This window comes from Gymnoscopelus braueri (genome assembly GCF_963280865.1).
Source record: "Gymnoscopelus braueri genome assembly, chromosome: 18".
In the NCBI taxonomy this organism is placed as follows: domain Eukaryota; kingdom Metazoa; phylum Chordata; class Actinopteri; order Myctophiformes; family Myctophidae; genus Gymnoscopelus; species Gymnoscopelus braueri.
In genome coordinates, this window is record NC_137618.1 from 28,761,545 (window position 1) to 28,776,328 (window position 14,784).

A 14,784-nucleotide genomic window follows, 5' to 3' on the forward strand; every position below is an offset into this window, starting at 1 on the left:
TATGACAGAGAGGGGTGCATGCATTGATGGGGCGCACCTAACTTTTAGTTTTTTAAATACTTAAAGCGTACAAATTCGAGACTTTTTACTGCCTGGGGTCGACGTCAGCAAGGGTTCCTAACGCCAAATCAAATGGGTTCAGAACTGAGCCAAGTCTCCTGAGGAGGCGCGTCTGAAGCCTGTCCTGGACAGGGGTCATCGGACGAAAAAAAGATGATGATGATGTGTTCTATAAAATAATACACAAATATGCACCAAAAAAAATCAAACAAATCTTGGCTTGGTGGGTTTCCCCCCAGCCTCATGGCGCCCTAGGCAATTGCCTACTCTGCCTAATGGAAGGACAAATCTGATGACGTCACCTTCCTTCAGAATCAGGCTTAATGGGCGCTGCCATGGCAACCAGAGTTTACACCGACCCAAAGTCATGTAAAACAATTCTTCTTATCTACATTGTTTTACATACCGAGTCAGGCAACAACAAGTTACGGACGCCTACTGCAAAAGGTTTATCCAACACAGTGAACTGTAGTTTCACCCACATCACAAAGCTCCTTCTGCCAAAGGGCATGGCAGGAAATACTCTGCACATGGACACAGTTACAATCATATTGACATTATATCAATAACTTCACATGCTTAAGTTAGGCCAAGATGGCATGCTAAAATATGATATGATGGTATAAGATAATTCATAAAATAGTCGTTCAGAGTATGGGGAAGTCTCGGGGAAGTCTCCCCATTGGCTTAAAGGATTGAAGGACAGCCAATGATGAAAAAAGGTCGCTAGAAAGTGTTTAGAAAGTGTTGACTAGTTGATCAGTCTCTTCCTAGACCAGGCTGCAAGCAACCTGGTAAAAATACATGTCTGGTCATAGGCCAATTTCAGCCAATCAGGAGAGTGTACCCATTTATCAGCTTCCAGTTCCAGTGAGTTCTCTCTCCTGATTGGATAAAATTGGTATCTATCCCGACCTGAAAACACATTTTCTGTTTATTAAAGAGCTGGGGAGACAAACCCCTGTTACTGAACAAACACTATGTCAGACTCAGTAGCAATGAGTAATATTAGAATATAGAGCTATTCAACAAGCTTCAAGATACACCACAACATTGGGATCCCCCTGTATTTGTCAAAATACTTCCAAAATGTTAATGAAGTCCATGATCATAACACCAGAGGCAGCTCCACAAATCATGTTCAACCTAGATTTGGCTCAACTAAGGGAATGAACTCGTTCTCATGCTATTCATCAAAAATGTGGAATGCCCTACCAAAAGGAGTAAAGGAGTGTAAAACCCTACTCACTTTCAAAACTGCCCTAAAGATACACCTTCAGGAGTCTGCAATTCGAAAATGGCCCCTGTCTAAGTCTTAACCTACACCCCCCTACCCCCCCCCTCTTTCATTTTCTTTTGTATATATTTTTTTCTCTCTTCATACCAGTAACCTGAAAGCTGATTGTATGACATTCTGTATTGTAGTGTGTATATCTGTCTGTCTCTTATATGTCATCATGATTTGTGTGCATGGGGTTCTCATCTTAAACAAGCCAAGTGCTTAATGAGTCTTCCAGTTTAGTAGACCTTGTATTGTGAATTTGTACTTCCATGTACTGTGATTCTCATGTCTTACTAAATAAAAGTACATCAATCAATCAATCAATCAATCAATCAATCAACACTTATTTTAACAAAAATACATCCTACCTTTAATACTACAAATGCTAATATACTGCTTCGGTTAATGTATTCAATAGAAAAGTTTGCAAACTGTTAATAAAGTATTCAATCAATACATTATTTTTTATCTGAATTAACCATAGAGTTAAAGGAATTAACTCGGTGTGATCCGGTTTAGAGCTCGCCTACAACTGTAACCGGTTATTTACACACGCACATGGTGTTTCCGTATCCGCTTTAGACCGGATCAGCAACCTGCAAAGTGACTTGATCCCATCCCTGTCGGACAGCAGTGAGACACTGTGATTGTCCACTGTCCACGCCCCCAGCCAGCCACAACACGCTACTAGCAGTGTTGCCATGTCGGCTTAATATAAGCGACTTTGGGCTTCTTCGTAATAATTGGTAGTTGCGGGTTGCAGTTTTTTGGGCTTGTTTCTAAAGTGTACTTGCTTATTTAGGCTTGCTTCCAAAAACATGTATTATTATTTAAACCAGTGGTTCTCAAATATTTTCATGAACATGTTTTGTGCCAGGTAGCATTTGTGTTGTTAGAATGGTTCAAAAATATGATATCCAAATATTCCACATTTTATTGCAAGAGCTTGCAATAGCAGATCTACAAGCTCACACAGCGTCGCATCGGCTGATGTAGCCTAGTTGCTTCTTTTGGGCTTGTTTTCCTAGACCTGGTTGCTTATTTCTCTCACAAAATATGGCAACACTGTGCTAGCTGGTTGGTTATAGCGTCTAATGCTTGATGAAAGTGAAAGCAGTATATGCAGGTGAGACTGCAATGTTATTATTAACGTGTTTAATGCAAGTGGAGGTGAGTGAAGGTAGTCGTTCTCTCATCGTGAGGATTATTATACCATATTATTATATTATACCTGACCAGGTATCGTTTGATTTGTCTGAACTTAAGATTGATGCCACTGAAGCTAACGGTTGCTAACATTAGCTTTTATTTAGCCTTGATATAAGTCATATCAAGGCTAGATCCAAGGCTAGCTTTAATTAGTTCTAGTTGTCCTCTAGATTAATGAATCTAGAGTCATTCTTTGTAATGATTGTCAGGAGTGGAGCAGTGGACATGTTAGTCATTGCTGTTTTTCTTTCTTTCTTTCTTTCTTTTCTACTGATCAATGGTATTGTTAACCAGTGGTGTAAAGTAAGTACATTTACTCTAGTACTGTACTTAAGTACAATTTTGAGGTATTTTTGACTTTACTGGAGTATTTCCAGTTTTCAATATTTTTTACTTCTACTCCAGTACTCACACTCCACATCTCAGAGGCAAATATTATACTTTTACTCCACTACAATTATTCTATATACATTACATTACATACATTGTAGATCTGCTATTTTCTAAAGATTTTTTATAAATTGTATACACTTGAAAACCTGTGAAATGTGACATTCTGCACAATGAGTACTTTCTAATTTTGGTACTTGTAAGTACATTTTGATACCAATACTTTTGTACTTTTACTTTACTTTATTCAAGTAAACTTTGAATTCTGGACTTTCACTTGTAGTGTAGGAGTATTTCTACATTGCAGTATTGATACTCTTACTTAAGTAAAACATTTGAGTACTTTTTCCACCACTGTTGTTCACTAACTAGCAGTAAGTGTTTATGGTTCACCTACACGTTAGTGTTGTTATCATTACATTCTGTTAATGAGTCCAGTCTGTTATCTGAATAGATGTTTTATGCCAATCCTGTGTGTACTTGTTATGTGTGCAGTAGTCCTGTGTTCAATCAAATGCATACTGTATGTATACAAAGGAAATACTTTCATGCCAGGGTTAATGTGGTTAATAATCCTCACCCATCCCCTATCGCCCAACCCATCCCTATATTCTCCAACCTCATCTCCTGGTTTTTCACTCATTTGTGTACAAGATTTCTACATACAGTAGGTTCTCCGCAAAATCCTCATTGTTAATTGTAACTAAAAGTAACCATATGGACCTGCGTAACATTTACAGTTAAATGAACAGTGAGTGTATTTTACTGCCAGTGTGTACTCATCCCGAATAACATAAGTTGCATTAGGATGTGTTCCCACTGGCCGCCTGTTATGAAGAAAAAGTGCTGCCTGGATCTCTTTTTCTGCTGAAAATGAAAAAAGGGGAAGAAAGGGGTGTATCATGCAATACATATTTTGTACACTGTCATTGCTGACACAATCTAGAGAGAGCCTCAGCTTGGACCAGTGGTTCTGCATACATCGTATATTAGTGAATTTTGTCTTAATACTTTGGCCTATATCACCATGGCCATGTCGAATAACTAGAGGATACAATACAATAGGATACAATTAACATGTTGCAGAGCATTGAGCCAGGAATCTAGAGACAGCAGACACAACTTTGATCAGCTGATAAAATCAAATCATCTTTTGAAAGCGCTCCGCTTGGCCAAAGAAAATCTATCTGAAAAGTTCAGGGCTCTATACTCTTGCCTGTTCCTGTTTTCGCGCTACACTAAATATCTACGGCCAAAATAGCTGAGCGATGCAACACGTTGTGAGCTTGTAGATCTGCTATTTTCTTCTTTTTTTCTTAATCGATTGTTTTTTTTTTTATATCAATTCGTTCAATTAACTGTTAATTATTTTGTCTCCACAGGTGCTGATTTATAAAGTGACTCCCCAGGCAGCCTGTATCTATCTAGACGGCACCAGAGCACTCCAGCGTCCGCACAGACACGGGAGGAACCAGGAGGGGAACGAGGGCTGCTGGTCCCCTGCCAGTGGAGGAGGTTCTGAGAAGGAGAGTGCAGGATGGCCGGCTTCCTGGACAACTTCCGCTGGCCCGAGTGTGAATGCATCGACTGGGGGGAGAAGAGGAACACCGTGGCCTCCGTCTCCTCAGGAGTTCTGGTCAGTGGAGAGAGAAAGGGAGTGAGAGAGAGAGAGAAAAGGAGTGAGAGAGAGGGAGAGTGAGTGAGTACAAATGTTGAACATTTTGCTCAAACGTTTTCATATTCAGGACCCCAAATTAATATGTATTTGGCTGTGGACCCCCATCTGAAAATAGTTTGTGCCAGGCACCCCCACACAAGATATGTGTTGTTAAAATGATTCTTTTTATTTATTTTTTATGTTTCAAAGTGCAAAGCTTGTAGATCAGCTATTTTCAAATAGTCAATGTATATAGGTTTGAAGTGGTTAAAACTGATCCTGATTGGGGAAAACTCATTTTGCTGGGGACCCCCTGGAACCCCGTCAAGGACCCCTGGGGTGGGTCCGGGGACCACTGCTGGGGGTGCCTCTGCTTTACACTTTATTACAGTACACACTAGGCACGCATGAGTCATGTTATAGGAGAGAGGTAATAAATAAAAACCTTTAGTAACCAGGGCGCTGTATTAATAGCACCCATATTCTTTGCCTTTTATTACATGGCCAAAAAAGGGACACCAGGTCGAAAGTGGTTAGAAATCGGGACTCATCGGCTGCGTAATTGCTGTTACCAATGTCAAATGGGTTCTGTAAAAACAGCAATTGTATACCTCGATAAGCAGGAATAAAATTGATTCCGGAGATGATATAAAAAAAAACTCAGAGAGAGAAATGCATAGATTGATGTAGCAGTCTTCTACATACTGAATATGGCGACTACCAATAATAGCTGACTGAGCTGAACCGTGAATCATATTACATTTTGATTGGGGGGAAAAAGAGAAGAGAGCAGAAAGTATGCATGTATGAAATTGGAAACCGTGCACAGAATTGAGCACCGCTCTGCAAACGGTTTAGTCTTCTTTTTTTGCAGCACTACAAGCTGCAGTCCCCTCACTACCAGCCTGTGCTCATGTCCTAACCAAGGATTACCAAACCTTTCCATGCCAAGAACCCCAAATAGCCATAGCCTCTGGCTCTGCCTTTTGTGTGCCTATTGTGAAATGGCTTTAAAAAAATTAAACTGATCTACAAGCTCGCAATGCGTCGCATCGTGAATGTTGTGAGCTTGTAGATCTACTATTCATGCTATTTTTGAAAATTAGTTAAAAAAAATGAATTATTCTTTTATGAGTTCTTTTTTTTTTGTTGTCAAAAATGTCCTCTCCTTTCCATTCGAGTCGCCCTGGCGCCCCCTGGCTGCCCCCTTGGAGAACGTGGCCCCCACTTTGTCCTAGACTAGCAAACATAATGACTAGGCGCCCACATCCCCATCACCTACTCACAATCTTTTCACACACTTCATCATAAAAAACAACAACCCAGGGAGCAATTTTGAAGTCATAGAAATTTACACAATGTGTTGTCCCTCTCAGAAAACAAACGCGTGGATGAGGCTATTATAGCGGCAGCAATCACAGAGCTCTCCAGAGGCCTCAATTATCTCAGCAGAATGCGCCGGCACTTGTTTGCCAGCTTGTTGTTTCGTTGTGATCGTCGTGGGGAATGAATAGTGTCCATGGAGAAGGCTTTTATCTGCTTCCCCAGACAGAGGTGTTGATGAGGTATGATATAGCACAGATGGCGCTGTTTATCGAATGTGTGCAGTTTTTTTGTTTTGTTAAGTTTTTTAATCTGAGAAGTCACCCAGGAGCCTCTGGGCTTTATCTTCATAAGAGGTGCTCCACGTTTCTGCTTTTCTCTCTTTGTCTGTGTGGGAAGAAAAAATGGAGTGTGTGCAGACTAGCAGGAGCGTGTTGATGTACTGTCGGACATTGGAGTCACGTGCTGAAAATAACCAATCTACAAGCTCACGGCTATTTCCGGCACACGACACCGCCGCGCAACAAAGTATATGAATGAATGAATGTTTTATTTCCGTGTCTGGACAATTTCTTGACCCATCCCACACGGGATTATCAGACACATTTTTAAAACAAAAACAAAGTAAACATTCCAGTGTATACCCAACCAGCAACTCATAATACAGCCTGATTTTAAACAAGCCGCATACAGTACATACATTCATATATTCCTGCACATAAACATTTATGAAAATTCATCTATTATAAGTCACCCTTCTCCTCCTATCCCACGCTTTATAAAGATATTCTGAAAATGCAAAAACATGAAGAAAAATAAATTCAATTAAATCATATAATATAAATCAGGTTTAATGTTAGGTACAAGTTTGTACACTATATATGTATGTTATATATATGTGTGTGTGTGTGTGGATGTGTTTGTATATGGGTTGGTGTGTGTGTGCTGTGTGTGTCAACAGATGTGTGTGTTTCCGTAGCTGATGTTGCATTGTCTGTTAGTTCTTTACAGGCTGGTGGATCATGATCGACGCTGCAGTCAGCTATCCCAGTCAGGAACAGATGAACCACGCCTTCCACACCTGTGGTGTCTTCTCCACCATCGCATTCTTCATGTAAGCAATCATCTCACACGTGTGTGTGTGTGTGTGTGTGTGTGTGTGTGTGTGTGTGTGTGTGTGTGTGTGTGTGTGTGTGTGTGTGTGTGTGTGTGTGTGTGTGTGTGTGTGTGTGTGTGTGTGTGTGTGTGTGTGTGTGTGTGTGTGTGTGTGTGTGTGTGTGTGTGTGTGTGTGTGTGTGTGTGTGTGTGTGTGTGTGTGTGTGTGTGCGTGCGTGCGTGCGTGCGTGCGTGGTGAGAGATCACAATTTACGATTAATCGTGCGGCCCTAGTGGGGACTGAATTATTATTATTACTACTACATTAAGGCGTCAAAAAAGTTAATAACTTTATTATAATAAAAATAAATGTTTTTGATGGATTTTAACCTAAACTCTGTTTTTAATGTTTTTTTTATGCTCAGGATCAATGCTGTGTCTAACGGTCAGGTGAGAGGAGACTCATACGGTGAGGGCTGCCTTGGGAGAACAGGTGTGTGTTTTTGTGTGTGTGTGTGTCTACATGTGTGCACGTAGAGTTTTATAATGTTTATCAATTATATTATTTTATAATGTTAAGTTAGGTGTAACGTCCTGGTCTGTGTCTCTGTCCAACAGGAGCTCGTCTCTGGCTGTTCATTGGTTTCATGATGATGTTTGGATCTCTCATCGCTTCCATCTGGATTCTGTTCGGTGGATACGTGGTGCCAAGTGAGTCGAGGCTGATATATACTCAGGCATGGAAACTTGTCGCCTTTCGGCGAAAATCGCAGTTTTGAATCCAAAATAACGACCCACACAGATCCCTCACTACTACTGATGGCACAGTACACCCCATGCTGTACAATCCATGACCAATTTTCGTCCACAGACGCCAATTGACGTCCCGGCATCAGCTTAGTTTGTTGACCCCATTTCTACAAAATGTTCTGTATCTTTCATTCTACTCTTTCATTTTATGTACGGTCTTTGTTGGCTCTACTAGGAACTAGGCTAGTTAATCCATCGTCTGTCTGTTTAGTTTTTTAGTTGTTCTTTCTTTGTCTACTGTCCTTGATTTTCCTTGTCTGTCTGTCTGTCTGCCTGGTTTATCAGCAGACAGATGAGATGAGTTGTAATCTGTCTGGTAATGAATGTAAATGCTCCTATACAGAGCTATACTCTTAAAATAGTCTCAGTTCAGTATCGGTTAACCTCAGCTTTCAGCCTCTCAATTTCCTGGGAAGGAAGCATTTCTCTGCGACCAATACTCATCTATGTCCTGTACTACTGCTGAGAAAAAAACTCCATGTTCTTTCTTACTCTTATTACCCTTCTCTCCAGCTGGGAAAGGGGATGTGTTTGAGGCTGCAACTGTCGCTTATCATCTTATTATTCAGTCGATAACTTTTTAGATGAATCTAAACATTCAGGAAGTGCATTTTTTCATCAACTAAATTCATTCGTCTGATTAACCACTTAATCCCTATTTTATACTTTGCCTTGCAAAAATAGCAAACTATTTTTGAAAATTGATTATTTCATTGAAATAGATTTTATTATAATCGATTTGTTTGTGTTTACTTTTGTGTTATGTGATGTGTTTTGCAGAGAAGGAAGTGGCTCCAGGTCTGGCTGTGTTCTTTCAGAATGCTTGCATCTTCTTCAGGTGAGTAAGAAATGAACACATACTGAAACATGTGACTTTGATCAATAAAGTCACGTAATAGTCTTTCCTCCAAACACCATGTGTCAATTACACTGTATCGCTTTCTCTCTCTTTCTCTCTCTCTCTCTCTCTGCAGCACGCTCGTGTATAAATTTGGACGAACCGAAGACCTATGGGGTTAGAGTGGCCATGCTCCCTGAGGCATATCAATTCATCCATTACACACACACACACACACACACACACACACACACACACACTCACACACACACAGGCACGCATTGTCTTTCACCTGCTTTCATTGAAAACCCAACCCCACACACACACACACACACACACACACACACACACACACACACACACACACACTAATGATGTCTCAGCCAGCATACACTACTGTACAATATTATTATACCTTTATACTGTTGTAGGGCTGCACAGTATTGACAAACTATATCATATTGCAACACTGCAGCTAAGTGCTGTGGTTGAGATCTGTCATGTGACTCATGTGGATGAAGATTTCTCTACGCTCGGTGATCTAAAAATGTTTTTGGTTGGCCCGCAACAGCAGGGCCAGCCCTTTAAAAGCCAATGTCCGCGACTGATGAAGTTACACCATTGGTCGCTCGGCCGAGTGTTGGAGCTTCCTATTGGTCATTACTCTTGCAAAAATGATAGTCTTCATTTACACCTGCAGGGGTCTTCAGCTAGGGCTGGGAATCAAATAACTCAATATTTATGTCAATATTGTGATAATAATATTATTGTAACCATATTCTCAGTGCATCGCGATGCATAGTGAGCTTATAGATCATCAGTAAGAGTTAACAAAATATTTAAGTCTCATATCACAGTATCGCTATAATATCTATACATTGCCCAGCCCTATCTTTAGCTAGGTCCTCAGAAGGTGAACGATGGTGTAACTTAATCACTCGCCTCAGTGGAGTGGCACCACTTCCGCTATCTGTCCCGCAATATACCTATTAGGTTTTGACCTACAGTAATTCATTTTTTTTTCTTTTGACGAGGAGCATCAGAACACTACTTTTGGAGTTTGTCTGAAACCTGTCTTGTTCCATAAACATTGCAGCCTCTTGCAATATGGATATTATAATGTTCAATATGTCTTCATATATTGTGCTCTCTGGCTGTCATGTATCCTTCATGACTCGGATAGACTCAACCAAGTCTTCTACCAGGAGACCATTAGCTGTAGCAGTGTTAATCATGTAGCAGTCGTCTCTTATTCACATGTTGGCTTCAGTTGTCTGGGTTCATTTACATACTTTTACATCATACTGTCGTCACACTCTCCTCCTAAAATATGGTTTAAATTGTGTATATATGTGTATGTATATTTTTTTCTAAATCCATATAAAGGCCCCAACACACCAAGAGCAACTTTAAACGTCATCCAACGCAAAGCGATCAGTCCCGTAGTCGCAGTTATGCTGTGTTCACACTAGCTGCGACAAAGCAACAGACAACAAAATGCACTTGTAATGCATTATAGACCCGACCGTAATATACGCAATATAGTCTAACTGTCATTTTCAATGGAAGACCGTGACATGAAACTACAAAGTGATGCCTGACACTACAGAAAGAAGTTGAGCTGGACTCAACTTTTGTCAACACTCCAATGACACAGTGAAGCATCAGTCAATCATGTTTTTGTTTGACCATTCAAACTCCCCTTCTCTCAACCCACAATTCCTGCTCCATTCCGTAAATGGAAGAAAAACCTCTGTGCTATTTAGTCCTTTTTCCTTCATGCAGTGTGGTTTGAGCTACTTGGCAGCAATGTAGCTCACCATGTTTGGCTGTTGTGTAGCTTTTGTCGCCGCTTGTGCGAATACAGCATGAGTCCTAACAAGTCAGCTTGGGTGTGTCAGGGCCTCAACAGGGAGCTCTTCATTTCAACACCATTTTATCTTTGATGCATGTTAAGTATTGGGTCATTTCATCCCCCATAATTGTCTAGGTTATCTTTACTGTGTAATTACACTGTAATGTCCCAGGAAGAAAAGATTCCACTTCAGTTAACCACTTTGACCCTGGTGTCCCTATTTTGGGCATGTCATAGGTGAAAATGTTCCAAAAATATTCACAAAATCACAAATCTAACAGATCTACAAGCTCACAACACGTTGCGATGTGTTGTGAGCTTGTAGATCGGCCAAATAGCAGATCTACAAGCTCACAACAAATTACGAGGGGTTGTGAGCTTATAGAGCTGCACATTTTTATTTACGACTTTGAATAGGGCTTTAGTCGTTAAACTATGACTACCTGCCCCTATAATTGTGGTGTTTTTGCTACTAGAATATATCATTTTCCTAGAAATGGGCTAATTTATTTGTAAATACACGTGGAAGTATTTGTGATTTAGAATGAGAAGAGCACACACATAAGGTCTTTTAGTTGTTCATTTTGTATTCTTTATTAAAGCTGAAACCCATAGCTTTCATGTCATGTACTACAGTGGTTCTCAACCTTTTCTGGATCAGGGCCCACAAATCTTGAAAGTGTTTGCGGCCCTCCCATCTAACCTCTTAACTACTCATTGAGTGCCAATGACGTCTTTTGACGGCCGTTTTCAGTGTGCCATTAGTGCCAATGACGTCTTTTGACGTCACCTACATTTTTTTTTTTTTTTAATCAAAAAAAAAAAAAAAAGATTTTCAAAAAGTTAATGCTCCATCCACTTCAATGTTAAAATGTAAACGGAGAAAATAATTACTCTTTTCCATTTTTCCTGCCTGTGGCATATGGATCAACAAGCTTGAAATAAGCCTGGCAGTGAATGAGTTAACAAGTTAAGTGGTCAGATGGCTGGGCCGCATGCATTTTCAGTTTATTTTAATGATCAATCGATTGTGTTCCGGCTTAGATCAATGGAACTAACATAGTATTTATCACTATGATATACCATGACATTTTTTGGTTAAATACCATGACATTTTTTTACATTATTTTTGTTATTAATGCTATTTTACATTAGAATCTTAGTGTTTTTGCCAGTTATTTGGGGACCCACTTGCAATATCCTCCCGGCCCACAGGTTGAGAATCGCTCTTGTACTACCTGGGATTTGAATCCGGGCAAGGGCCAACATTTCTACTATTGAGCTATAAGGGACAGAACGTCAATACCTCATATCAACCAGTAGTGGTCCTACCACAGGATCTAAATGTCTCAATAGAAGAAAACTCACACAAAAACTCACTCACACAAAATAAGTTATGGATTTCAGCTTTAATATCAGCTGTTGATTTGTGCACTGGAGTATATTGAACCTACTAGACTAGTGTTAGCAAGTAGCAAGTTGTTCTCTCTTAAGTCCAATTTGTATTCTGCTTAGTTTCTTATTTGTAGATTGCTCTGTTGTTCTGTCTCAGGTTGAAAATGGGTTTTCTTTTTTTGTAAATTATTTTCTAGGTCTTTTTTTGTCTTTAGACAGGAACAGTGGAGAGAGAAGAGATGATATTTGACGCAGGTCCTGGGTTTTTAAAACCCAAGACATTGCAAGTTATGTGTTCAATGCAACAAGTGGTTCGGCCACCAGGGTGCACTGAAGAAATTGTTTCCCTCTGAGTTGTAGGTCAGCCCTCATCTCAAGCTGCTGCTAGTATTTAGATCTTCTGCAACCAACAGGCCTTCCTGTAATATCCACTAGAAAAGGGAAAGATGCATGTTTTTAATCAACCCATACGGTATTATAACGGTAGAGATTTTAGCAAGCAGCTTTTTCAAGCTATTGCTGTATTCAGCGTGCCTCCTAGTTCCGTCCAGTTGACCAAGGGTCCCCAAACTTTTCAAGCCACGATCCCCCCCCCCCCAAATAATCACATTTGAAGTTGAACTGGGGACCCTCCACCCTGACAAGCACTTGGAATTGTAGGCATTACATTTAGTTTGACTCGGTTCCACAGATAAATATTGTGAAAATAGCCGAACTACAAGCTTCTTTCTTATGTAATATTTGATAATTTGGCGAATTTGGTATTAAAAAGGTCTTAAAAGTCATTTAATTGAAACTTTAGAAATGTGTAGATACCCTGTATACACTTATACTTTATGTTGGTTTGTTGAGAAAGCAATGTTGCACATTAAGCTAATCATCTGGGGACCCCCAAAATTATTTGGGGACCCCCCCTGGGGTTCCCGACGCCCAGTTTTGGAACCACTGCTGTAGACTAGTGAGAAGCGAGAAACTTTCACAGAGTGACCATTAACCATTTTCGACCGGTTGTCCCTATTTTGGGCGTCATTTTCAAATATTTTCAAAGATAGCAGATCTTCAAGCTCCCAACATGTCGCATCACAATGCGTTGTCGGGAGCTTGCAGATCTGCTATTATTCGCTATTCATTGTACAATAAAGTAAATAGGCGTATGGTGTAAGTAATATATTTTGTAGAACAAAGTTTTGTTAAAAGGTTAAAGTTCTATGTTCCAATATACAGTATCATTGCTAAAGTATAGAGTGTTCAATAACAAGGGTCTCCCTGTCTCTCCAATCTTTAGTAAACAGAAAATAAAATTTCAGGTCCGGACACCTGTGTGACTAATCTCATTTGATTGGATTGATATCCAATCATACATTGCAAATGTATTTTGTGTTTATTAAAGAGCTGAAGAGATGAGGAGACCCCTGTCACTGAACAAACTATATATAGCAGCTAATGGAATATAGAGCTCTTTAACAAAGAAATATCACTTACAAGCGCCTTTAATGGTTATTGTGCTTGAAGTGTTCAACACTTGTGTTTTTATTTTATTTTTTTGCTTCAACTCACCCACTCTGCAGTCTGAAGTCACTGAAAGGAAACCAAAACAACAGTCCCTGTTGTTGAGATAATTATATGAAATACAGTGTGGGATAATGGTGCTTTGATTACCACCTCACACACACCATGCTGAATCTGAACTCAGAAAAAAGGTGTCTGTGTCCCCTGAAACGGTTTCCTACGGACACCTTCAGTTGTCCTTTTCAAATGTGACAGCATAAACATTCTAAGTGGGTCCATGGAGTTCATTTCCTCTTGCAAGTGTTTGTGGATATCAGTAGCTGACAGGAAATAAACTTGGACATGGATTGTCATAGCATGCCGTTTCAAACAAACCTGTGTCTGTAATTCTGTTGTCGCTGTCCGGTGGAAACCTTTATTTACCTTTTCAGGAAATGGAAAAAGAAAAAACTGTAGTGATTTAGTCGCATCATCTTAATATATCTCATTGGTTAAATATGCATAAAACCCACACAGACTTAACCACTACCAACCTGGCGTCCCTATTTTGTGCATGTCAGTAGTCAGAATGTATTGAAAGGCCTTGAGATGTAGCATCTCATTTTCAAAGGGGTCCTGAGCTTGCAGATTGGCTATTGTTGCTACCCTTGTGTGACACTATCATACAAAGTATAAAACAGGGCATTAATTTATGAAAACAAATTAAATGTGGAGCTACAAGGTTTGTGCCCGACAGCAACGATGTATTGTTTGTTTTTGTCTCTACAAAGGGAAGACAATTTCCAAAAGGATTGCATGAAGATGCTTGGAAAGGGATTTTGGTGTGAGCAGAATTTTTTTAAAAGGGAAAAACAATTTTCTAAAGGCTTGCATGAAGATGCTTGGAAAGGGATTTTGGTGTGAGCAGAATTGGAAGCAGCACATTAAGTGTTAATGGGTCTAGAATACGATGTCAGTTTCTCTGCTCTCCCAGTGTCCTGTGTGTGTGTGTGAATGAAGTTATCAGCATGACAAGACACACCTAGACACATCTTAGTGGAGATACAAGGGGATTAGGAGAAGTCATTTAATCCATGGACTGTTTTTTCTCTGCAGGCTTTTTTTGTAGGACTTGAGTCCTAATCCCCTTCTTGTTCACTCTCCTTTTTCCTCTTTTTGACTTTATGATGACCAAATGTTGAATACCTGTTATGTGATCCTCTGCAAATAAATTTGAGCTGGTACCTGGTGGGGGTCTTTATTACTGAGCTGGTGAACTCTGTGGTGGAAGAAGAACTCAGATTGTTTTACAAGTATAAGTAGCAATACAATATAATATAAAAATACTGTGTTTTCACTTTTCAAGTTTAAGTCCTGTGTAA

The 14,784-nt window shown here is 39.9% G+C and overlaps 1 protein-coding gene across 1 annotated transcript; it reads left to right on the forward strand.

Moving 5' to 3' along the window:
• The first annotated feature begins 2,419 nt into the window (after positions 1–2,419).
• LOC308105678 (transmembrane protein 50B) lies at positions 2,420–14,646 on the forward strand. Its single transcript, XM_080456553.1, has 7 exons — positions 2,420–2,468; positions 4,324–4,577; positions 6,923–7,035; positions 7,442–7,509; positions 7,635–7,727; positions 8,607–8,664; positions 8,801–14,646. The coding sequence occupies exons 2-7, from the start codon at positions 4,479–4,481 to the stop codon at positions 8,844–8,846; spliced, it is 477 nt and encodes a 158-aa protein (XP_080312679.1). The 5' UTR covers positions 2,420–2,468; positions 4,324–4,478; the 3' UTR covers positions 8,847–14,646.
• The last annotated feature ends 138 nt before the right edge of the window (positions 14,647–14,784 follow it).

Bases quoted from the DNA above. Each gene is read 5' to 3' on its own strand.
- LOC308105678 (XM_080456553.1), top strand. From the start codon at position 4,479: ATGGCCGGCTTCCTGGACAACTTCCGCTGGCCCGAGTGTGAATGCATC. The intron at 4,578-6,922 runs GTCAGTGGAGAG...ATTGTCTGTTAG, and splicing joins CCGTCTCCTCAGGAGTTCTG to TTCTTTACAGGCTGGTGGAT. The intron at 7,036-7,441 runs GTAAGCAATCAT...TTTTATGCTCAG, and splicing joins TCCACCATCGCATTCTTCAT to GATCAATGCTGTGTCTAACG.